The sequence below is a fragment of the Hemiscyllium ocellatum genome, chromosome 5, assembly GCF_020745735.1.
Source record: "Hemiscyllium ocellatum isolate sHemOce1 chromosome 5, sHemOce1.pat.X.cur, whole genome shotgun sequence".
Lineage (NCBI taxonomy): Eukaryota > Metazoa > Chordata > Chondrichthyes > Orectolobiformes > Hemiscylliidae > Hemiscyllium > Hemiscyllium ocellatum.
Genome location: NC_083405.1, coordinates 62,896,755 through 62,907,585, shown reverse-complemented (window position 1 = coordinate 62,907,585; position 10,831 = coordinate 62,896,755). Strand labels below are relative to the sequence as shown.

At 42.4% G+C, this 10,831-nt stretch overlaps 1 protein-coding gene across 2 annotated transcripts in view; it reads left to right on the top strand.

The window, feature by feature from the left end:
- The first annotated feature begins 635 nt into the window (after positions 1-635).
- The window catches only part of nr4a3 (nuclear receptor subfamily 4, group A, member 3), a 28,624-nt gene continuing 18,428 nt past the window's right edge, over positions 636-10,831 (top strand). Inside the window, exons 1-5 of one of the 2 annotated variants that reach the window (XM_060824815.1) lie at positions 636-1,125; positions 4,170-4,340; positions 6,276-7,123; positions 9,234-9,363; positions 10,043-10,203. In XM_060824815.1, the coding sequence (XP_060680798.1) occupies positions 6,278-7,123; positions 9,234-9,363; positions 10,043-10,203 (1,137 nt within the window). In that variant the 5' untranslated portion in view covers positions 636-1,125; positions 4,170-4,340; positions 6,276-6,277. Of the gene's footprint in view, positions 1,126-4,169; positions 4,424-6,275; positions 7,124-9,233; positions 9,364-10,042; positions 10,204-10,831 lie in introns of both variants that reach the window. The other variant, XM_060824816.1, reaches the window with a different exon arrangement.

Genomic DNA, 10,831 nt, shown 5'->3' with positions numbered 1-10,831 from the left:
CACTTAAATCTCTGAATATTGTATGAGAATTCGGATATAATAATGAATTAACACAATAATTATTTCATTAGTCGCTCCAATCTGCAATTAGGTTACGTTAAAAAAAGCATTTCTGAACATTAACAAAACGAGATTGCTATGACTAAAAATACCTATCCACAACTATATTTGGTTTCACTGGATCACAAAATAGTTCCTAAAATAAACGGTACGCCCCAGAAATGAATGAGATCTGTGCTATCTCAATCGATGGATTGGCCCAGGCTTGCTAAATTTAGCTCCCGCTTGCGTCAATGGCGTGCGTCAGCGGGGCGCTCTCACGCGCACAAGTTCCAGACCACCCCCTCTCCGGCCGCGCCTAGCTTCCCGCGCTCCTATTGGTCCACAATCCCGGTGAGAACAACCGAGAGGTGTGGTCGTGACGAGGGCACGGGGAAGGGGGCGTGGTGTTCCATCGCCAATGGCGCGCGGCGATTGGGCGCCCAGAAGCAATGACGCGCCGACGCGGGGTTCATAAATGACAATAAAGCTGAGCGGGAGAGCGAAGCGTCTTGTTCTCTTTACGCTGTTAGCTATATGCTAGCTACGGCACCGCGACTGTGCGCGCGGGTCGCGTGACCGAGGGACCAGCCCGACACTGGGAGAAAAGCAGACACAATAAAAACCAGCTGACGTGCCGTGCCGCCGCGTGACGTAGACGGCTCGGCAGCGTCACAATTGACGTCGCCTGCATTCCAGTCGCTCTATGGAGATACCGGCGATCATCCAATAGGAGAGCAGCTCTCGCCAAACTCCCCACCCCCCTTTCCTTAAACATAAATGACGTTCACAAAGTGAGGAATTGTACTGTTATCTGTCTGCACATAAACAAAGGCACATTGCTTTCGGAGGAGAGACCTACAAATACAAGAGGGGCTAAAGAAGACTTCCTCGCACTTTTCCTCTATTGATGAACTCGCGTTAAGAGGAAGGATCCGACTCTGCACTACAGCTAAATCATTTACCGGGAGTGATATTTTAAAGACAAGTTTTTCTGTACAACATCCATGATTTGGACCGGACACCTATACACAACTCGGACGGCTATTTGATTATATGTAAAAACGGAACCGTCACAGCAATCAAGTACGTATCAATCAGTTACTCACTGGACATCATGAAAGTTACAATGGGTATGCTATAGAACAAGTGACTACAATTCAATGAGCTATAGTGATGTTTTGTGTTAACGCTGATTGGAACATACTTAAGAACTTGTGCTTTGATGCCTGTCCCTTGTATCTTGAGAATTTATGGGTTAATCAGCGGCTTTGGGTTGTGTGACAATCGGAGATCAGTGGGTATTAGGGTATTTCTGGTAGTTGTCATGGTAATGTAATGCTGGGGCTCTGTGCTTGCGATGATGTGATGAATAGATGCGATTTGTCTTGCAATTAGTTGGATGTATAATTAGCTATGTTCAAGTGAAAATGTATAGTTATTTAGTATTCATTTGACTTCACTCCGATCGCATTCTGACGGGGGTATGGTACTGGATGTGTTTATAAAGTTGAAATGCAGCACGTTGGAGTGGTATTAGTGTTGATTATCAGTCTGCACGTCTATCCGGGATACATCCAGGGATATTCGGAATTTCAGTTAAGAAATAACCATGTCTAATTGTGCACTCTGTTGACCTAACACGTGTGATCATTTAAGATGCTGGTCCTAGTCTTGGCTTAAAATATATTTTTGCAATTCTTTTATTAATAGTTTCACTTTCAGAAGCGAATCTGTTTAACTTTTACTTTTCGTTGAGTAATAATCGGTAGTAGCAAGTGCAGCACGTTTTTATACGTACATTTGTGTAACTACACCTGGGCATTTACATTGGAATTTTCAATACAATCGCTTTATATTCGCATTGATGAAGATAGTAGTAGAAACGGGAATAGGGTCCGCGCGGGAAGGTCAACAGTTCAAGTCCAAAATTGCCAGTGGAATTTATAAACTTCACTTTTCTGAGGCGGTGCCGAGCGAGGGGTGACTTGACACCGGCGAGTAAATTTAGGAAAGGTCTAACCGGGTCACAAGTCGATTTCGAAGAATTATATATACTGAGATTTCTGTGATCAAAACCTCGCCATGGCAAACTCTTAATACACTCTAGCTATATCTTTCATTATTTCATTTTAACCATTTGTGGCAAAATAATAGTGGAAGTACAAAATAAAAACACTTTTTTTTAGTGGTAAGGTATCTGATATATGGAGTCTCCAATAATTGTCCGGACTGCCCTAACTAGGTGCGACCCTGACTTGGGTAGTTGGTGCCAACAAGTGCTGCTCTCGATACAGATCCAATGCTCCATGTTTGGTATCGCTTTAATATCATTAAAATACTTCTTTGTGTAATTTTCTTTAACTACCCTGTAGTCATGGGCGATGAATTTTGAATTGAGTTAGTCGCAAAACCGTAGTTAATAGAAGAGTGGTTTCCTTGAATAAATTCAAACTAAATTGAAATTTCCCCACAGTTGATGTTCTGCCTGACTTTGTATGGAAGATGGGGCGGCCGGTAATAAGGCGGATGTTTAAATAGACATCGCCTGTTCTCTAGGTAACCAGCTGATTTTGAGCATTCACCCCTCAGCGGGAATAATGTGCAAAAGAGTTCGCCGAGGACGCTAAGCAACTTGGTAGTTAAATGTAGCCTTGCAAAATATTTGTTTCAATTCAAGCGGGAGGCCATACAATACATCACGATACTTAGACCATTTCTGGAAGTAAAAGGAAAGATATTCGGAAAACAGGTTTTACTTTGGTGTAAGATGTAAAAGGGTAGAAGATGACCACGGAATGGTCTAAACAAGAACTCGGCACCTCTGCAGGTTTTAGACTGTGTTCTCCCTCCCCGAGTTTCTGTTCAGTGGAGTCCCCGGGAGTGAAGTGGCTGTGACCGCTTCTTTCCGATGGCAGGGGCAGAAGTTGTCCGAAAACGCCTTCCTTCAGTTTCCTACCTGACTCAACCCCAGAATAAAGCTCAGAAGTTGCTGTCGGATTATGAACGTCCGGTTAACCGTGATACTGTAGAACTGCATTTTCCAAGTAAACTATGGAAACAATGTTTTTAAAAATTATAAATTTTCATGGTGGGGAGCGTGGGGGTTCCCAAGATTAAAGGCTTTGGTGCCGTTGTTGTCGCCGCGATCTCCAGTTGAGTAATCAAATCATGCCTTAACTGTCACGGTAAAGGAAGCAGAGAGTCATGGTTTATTTCCAAATCTAAAACTATTTAATATTGATTGTAAGGTAGAACCCGACCCGCATTTTCAGCAAAGATCTGTTCTGCAGGCAGTGATTAAATGGGGTTTTCACTGTGTCGTAATCTTCACCATCGTTTAACGAGGCAATACCATGTCTGGCGAGTTATTGGAACTTTATAAAGTTATTTTTCCCCTGAGTGGCAGTCAGATTAAATGCATTTGAGAGGGGGCGCTGTAGCTCAACTGTTGGACTCCTCGAATTGGACAAATGATAGCGAAAATGAATTGGTCTGCTTTGAACAACGCTGCAGGCGTTCAGTGAACGTGCATTAGTAGAGCGCCAGGTGACCGCAAAGCATGTGGGCAAGTCCCGCTTTCCTTCCTGCCATCCCATGGGAGACGGTTTAACCATACACCAAGCCTGGCGTAAACTGTCAGACCAGAAGCCTCCCTGACATCCCAGATACAAATATGGAGGGCAGCGCGTACAAGACTGACTCGCATTCGCTAACTTTCCCAAGGCATCGCTGTTTAACTCAGCCCGAGCAGAGGGCCAGTAACCCCGGGGGGCCATCACTGCATCCTAGTGCCTGCACTGGACCATCCGCCCGGCGAAGAGGGAGTTGTTTCCATTCGGTTCAGTTCCTGAGACAGGTCTAGTGTCCTAAATCTTTGCCATTCCGGATAAACTTGATACGATAATAGTTTTCATGACAAATATTTGTTTTGAAGTTATATTTTGGTGGTCATTAACAATTGTGTACAACAGCACACTTTTTTTTTTGAGGCATGACATTATACCATCCTCTGACTTGGGTGTCTGCTTTTCAATTTTTTTTCCAAGAGGCAGCTGCGCAGCTTCAGTCGCTGGTCCCTGGCCCTGAGCTCTCTTGTTTTCTTTCTCTCCCTCTCTCTCTCTCGATAGATCTTGGTTCGGAAGAGCTTTCCCCGCCGAGCCGGAGCTCCGAGTCACCCCAGCGAACAGCTGACAGTTCCCAGCCCGGAGGCACCACCACGACAGTGGCCGAGCCTCTGGCAGCAGCTCACCGAGCCAACATTCAGCGTGCTACATATCACCGCCCTTCGGCACACACAGGTACACACTGGCACACACACTGGAGGCGACATGGTTGTATGTAAACAACAGAATACACGCACAAGTGTGTCATACACGTGAAGGTTCGTGACAAAATCAGGCGATTCTCTCTGTACGTTGTGATGGGCTACCATTGTAGTTAATCAGGGGTCGACTGAGCTACTTCTTTCTCGTCCTCTTGTTATTTCATTATTTTCATGTTTCCTTTTCATTTTCTCTTCATTCTACTTCAGTTACCTACTTATACTTTGGCTGTCGGGGATGTTTCACCTGGGTTACAGCTCACTGGGATAGCAACAAAACTTGATTCTTCCGTTTTAATCTAGAAAAGGAATAGATGTGTTGATTATGGGCCTATACATTCTGAAACCAATGGATATACTGGGATACTACAAAAAGGGATCGCTGCATAAAGAAACTTGCTCTATCCGGGGGTCTGCGTTCACATGGAAACGTGCAGATGTCCGGGCGTTTATAAATGTATAAAAAACCTGCTGAAGTCCAGGTTCAGTACACTGAGGAATCTGCCCACATCCAAGAACGTATTTGCACAGAGGAACCTGTTTTAAGGTTGTCTGCATACAGAAAACCGCACAAGGAAAGATGATTGTACAAATAAGAACTGTATGCACCAGGGTAGATATTAATTAAGGCGAAAGTGAGGACTGCAGATACTGGAGATTAGAGTCGAGAGTGTGGTGCTGCAACATCCCAGGAGCAGGAAAATCCACGTTTCAGGCAAAAACCCTTAATCAGGAAGATGTTAATTAAACCCAGCTGCTTGAACTACTTGTAGGGGTCTATACATGAATTGGCAGGCACATGCAGAGAAAGTTGCTTAAATGTACAGAAAACATGTACGTAACTGAGAAATACCTGGGATTGTTCCTTGAATCAGTTGCCCAATCATGTTCTCTGTTTCTCTCGTGCTAACTGGGTGTAACCCAATTTTTTTTTTTAAAAATCCATTCCTTATTAGTATGAATGGTTGAACACTTTTTTTTTGGTTTGTTGTTGAGATTTGAAAGTTGATCTCATTAATTGGCATGTATAAAATAATATTTTCTAATATTACACGAATTCTCTCGGAGTTTATCTTTTTAACTAACCGTAACTGGCTCCTTTGTCACCAGATTTGTTTCGAAAACCAGTCACTGACCTTCGACAGAGTGAAAAGCGCATCTCTGCTTGTTCACATCACCTACTGTTGGTAGGAAGTAAAATCCGTCAGTTTCTCAGGAGACTGTTCGGTGACAGGCTATAGTCTACAAAAACAATGAAGGATTTGCTGCTGTATTAGCTACTCTGCAGGACAGAATTTGGCATTAAAAATGATATCTTAGTGGCCAGTACTCACCAACCCTCCCAACTCAAACAGAGACACAGCTCCTGACACACGCAAGGATATTAATGAGAAAACGTCATTGTTTTCATCACTAAATATCTTGGCTGGAAACAGATGCAATGGTCATCATCTATCCATTGATCTCCACAGTTGCACAATAATATCCATTGCATTGTCTGGAGTACAATTGTCCATAGATATCTATAAGAAAGCACCGCCGCCCAGTGACATAGGCTGCTGTGGAATTCCCACCTGCTCTATAGATACTCGGCAACTTTAAAGGCTCTGACGAGCAAAATGAGATGATGCAGGTTCTAAGAAAGGAATGCTGACCATTTTTAGATTACCACTTGGGTAAAGCCCAAAAGCCCCAATTGCAATTTACTGTACATATAAATATATGGGCGAATCAGGAAATAAAAAGACGATGTTAGCAATGTGGGCTCTGAGCTCTTGAATTCAGTACGATATGTAATGTAGCAAGGGTTCCTTCCTCAGTGATGTGAATGCTTGCCGTGCTATGAGATAATAACAAATCAGTGCTGCTGCTGCTGCCTTTTAGTCATTTCAGTCTTTGTGTTTTTTCTTAGACATGCCCTGTGTGCAAACCCAATACAGCTCTTCGCCACAAGGTGCCAGTTTTGCAGCTCAGAACTACGCTTATGCTGGGGATTACAGCTCGGATTTAGTGCATACTGAATCACCTTACATGAAATTTGGCATGGACCTGGGGAGCACCGAAATCACAGCCACCACCTCCCTGCCCAGTTTCAGCACTTTCATGGAGACTGGGTACTCTGGCAGCTATGAGTTCAAACCATCGTGCGTCTATCAAATGCACTCTTCCTCCTCACAGAGACCCTTCATTAAACTGGAAGATTCTCCCCATCACAACTATCAGCCATCGATCCAACATCAAACAGAGGACATCATGCCTTCGACCTCCATTTACTTCAAGCAGTCTCCTCCATCAACCCCCACCACGCCTCAGTTCACAACTCCACAGACCTCCTTGTGGGATGAGCCTCACACGTTACCTCCAGTGACCCAGACTTGCATGGCCACAGGTCATATCTTAGATGCTCCAATGAAGACCGCCCCGCCCAGGTTTCCGCTGTTTGCCTTCAAACAGTCCCCACCACACTCCCCAGCCTCCAGCAGCCACATGTGTTACGAACCCACCTTGAACATGTCCATAGGAGCAGAAAGTACTTCTGCACAAGCTGTGATGGACACTCGCCAGTATCCCCTGCATTTAGTCAAGGGCTCGGGTTTGGGCTATCACCCAATGCCCCTCAGTCAGAGTGCCCAGAGCTTGCCGTCTCCCCCCAGCCGAGGGTCCTCCTCTGGGGAGGGGATGTGTGCTGTGTGCGGGGACAATGCAGCCTGTCAGCACTATGGCGTGAGGACCTGCGAGGGATGCAAAGGCTTTTTTAAGGTAGGATGTACCTTCGTTTTATCTGACTTCCCTGCAGTGTGCTTCAGACGAAGGGGAAAATTGTATTTTTTTTTTGGAGGGGATGGGTGTTGGGGTGTGGGGTCATTCGCAAAGCAAACAACATTATGAAAATCAAAAGCGGCTTCCGTTCAAAAAGAAAGTCTTGCATCTATATAACGCCGCAGTACTATCTGATCTCTCAAAGCGCTTTACAGTCAATGTGGCCGTTCTGAACTACGGCCATGGTCAAATTTATGAAGCAAACTTCAAAAGGACTTATTTGAAACTTTTTTTTAAATAAAAGAATAGTACTTGCACATCTAACTTGAAAGGGCTGTTTTAGCTCCGTGCTCAGCTCTGAGTGGGAAATTAAAGTTCCATCTGCCCCAAAGATGTATAATAACTCTCTGAACAGGTTGATTAGAAAAATATCTACCTTTGATCAGTAATGAAAGGAAACCGAACTGCTCAGTGATACATAATCTGCACGTTAAAAATGTGCAACTGAAATGTTTGAAAAAGCGAAATCTTCTTTCAGAAGCAGACCATTCGCCAGGGAGACTAGGTTTGAACCAAGCCACTTCTCTGGTTTCATTGGCAAGTTGTACATTATAGAACTAAAGGCTATTAGTGATCCGTTCAAACTATTAGGCACTAAAATGCGAGGGGGCGGAATATCATAAATCGCATCAAAGTGGTTGGGGCAGAGCTAAAACTGAGAAAGCTTCGGTATCTAAAGATCCGAAGGAAGATATTGTTATCACAAAAGAAATTGCCAAAAGGTTTGTTTTCAAAACATCAACCTAAACGGAATGGAACTAGAAGACATAAGTATTGTACTAACAATTAAGTTTGCTTCTGTGTTTCACTGTAGAAACTCTTTTTGGTCTGCTGTTATGCCAAGCTGAAAAATGTGTTGCTGGAAAAGCGCAGCAGGTCAGGCAGCATCCGAGGAGCAGGAGAACCGACGTTTCGGGAATAAGCCCTTCAGGATCATCCCCGAAACGTCGATTCTCTTGCTGTTATGCCGAACCTGTTTTTCCAAACATGTAGTATCCCCTGGTTAGCATTTTAAAAATGATATTATTATTAAAAATGTTATTAAATGCAGGCAGAATTTAGGATAGAAATAGGGTCTGCCTAATATAATGTGAGCCATTGTCTCCTTCAGATATTCCACCCATACCTGTTAACACTATAACAGGCAGTTCCTGCAGATTGGCTGGAGTGGTGCTCTATGTTTGGTGCAGGGGGTGACTCTCCTTTTCTTGGACAATAATGTGAAAATGCGACAGAGCGTTTTATTGTTAGGTAGTAATTACCTTAATGAGTCTTTTTTAACTGCACCACTTAAGGGGCGTTTTCTAAAGTCGAGCAATCTGTAATTATGATAATAGTTTTTTTGTTTTTGTTGTTTTGTAAAGGTGATAATTTACCAAACTTTTTCCGATCTGGTTAGGGATCCCGTGTAAGCGAGCTCAGTGGGGATTCCCTTTCCCGTTACTGAAAAATAAACCATGACCAAAAAAAAAACGTTTGACTTCTGTACAGCGAACCCGTTAGCAATAGTCTAGCTATATTACTTTTTTTTATCAAGATATATAGTATTTAATTAAACTGTAACTCCGAATGTGATTTAAATTGTACTGATCAGTCTTGATTAGCGAAATCCAAGCTGGCTTTTTTTTTATTTTTAAACCAATGTCGGTTAAAGAGGCGCTCCCCCAAATCATTTTAAATTTCTTTTAATAAGGTCAGTAATCACCGCAGGAATAAGCCAAGTGGAAAATGATCCCCGGAGGTATATTAAGAGGGAGGGATATTATACCCAACGGTATAATGTGATGACCCGGTAATTTCAGAAATAATTTCATCATTTAAAGCTGCCTGTCTCCTGAGAGTTTCCCGGCTCGAATGTAGCTGATTCTCATTGTCAGCAGCTAACACCAGTAAAATTGTTTTTCCTGCAGGCTAACGTGTTAGGAAATTAATTTTATCTAATTATCGGAGTGGCGTTGGCGCATTTCATATTGTAATTAGAGTGAGCTTTGTCAGCTCCTATTTTATTTTCGACATGAAAACATCCTGTAATAATATTTGTACTTTGCAGAGGACCGTGCAGAAGAATGCAAAATACGTCTGTCTGGCGAACAAAAACTGTCCGGTGGACAAGAGGCGGCGCAATCGATGCCAGTACTGCAGGTTCCAGAAGTGTCTTAGCGTAGGCATGGTTAAAGAAGGTGAGAGCTGGGAGCTGTCGCGGTGCCTAAACCCACTGTTCTTCAAGCTCCCCTCCACTTTTCACAAGATGGTCAAGACTTGACCAAGGTTTTAATGTTTGTTGTATAATTAGCGGTGATGTTGGCTCGGTTGTGATTGTGACCTGTCACCGCTGAGAGCGGGAGAAAACAATGCATTGTCAATCTCAATGTCTTGACTAACCAGACCTTCTAAATTTGGCGTGTTTTGTGCATTTCCTGTTTGTAGTTTTTTTTTTAAACAAATCACCATCTTCAAAAGCGCGCTGTAAATATCTGGCAGGATAGTGGGGTAATAGACTCTTCCGAATGAACCCAACAGGAAACCAAATAACAGAAGAACAAAAACAAAGCCACAATATATTCTGATGTTACAATCTTAATTCAGATTTGGCTACAACGTTTTCACAAATTATAAACCTCCACATCTGGAAAGTTTTTTTTTAACTTTACACAAAAATTTAGTGTTACAAACAAAACTTTTAGCATACCTTTTAAATTCTGTAAGATCTGTAAATTTATGAAAATTTGAACTGTAGTTCAAAAATGTAAAGATATTCATTTTTATTTTAATTCATCAGCATACTTTCTTTCGAGTCTATGAATTGTGGAGCTTCTTTAAAATGTCTTCTCTCTCTCGCCCCCCCCCCCCCCCCCCCAGTGGTCCGCACAGACAGTTTAAAAGGGAGAAGAGGTCGTCTGCCCTCCAAACCAAAAAGTCCTCTTCAGGAACCATCCCCTCCCTCACCTCCAATCAGTTTGATGAATGCTCTTGTGCGGGCACTTGTGGACTCCACCCCCAGCAGCCACAATTACACTCAGGTAAGAGCTCACATAGATATAAACACAGTAAGAGAAGAGGATATCATCTTAACACCTACAGTAGCAATAGCTGTTACCATGAAATGATGATGACACTGAGCTGACTATGGTGTCACTCCTCCTTAAGTAATTGTTTTAGTTACTGCTAATAAGTATGAGGGTGACAAAACATTTCATCAAATTTTATAGTATTTATGGTTTCAGAACATATTCTTGATATTAAACTTCTATAAACTTTCTGAAAATAATTTGATTTTTGCTCTAGATTACTTGGATGTGTTCCACAATATTAACTCAAAAACGATTAACTGGGGAAATATGGTTTATTTAAAAATGAATGATCAATATTTTGGAGCCTGTTGGCAAACCTGATTATATAGGATTATATATTCTGCCTTTTAATTTGAAAGTAGCTGGTCCTTAATATACTCGATGGAGAAACAAATCTACACAGGTTTCCTATTTTGTTGCGCGGTTCAGTATAAATAAACAGAAACCCTATTCTAAATTGTGAAAAAATGCTTGTCATAATAAATATTTTCACTGTGCAGCAGAAGCTCCATAATATAACCCTTTAGCAACAGTCTAGATATATTTTTAATCAAGATGTTAGCAATGAAACTCCAAT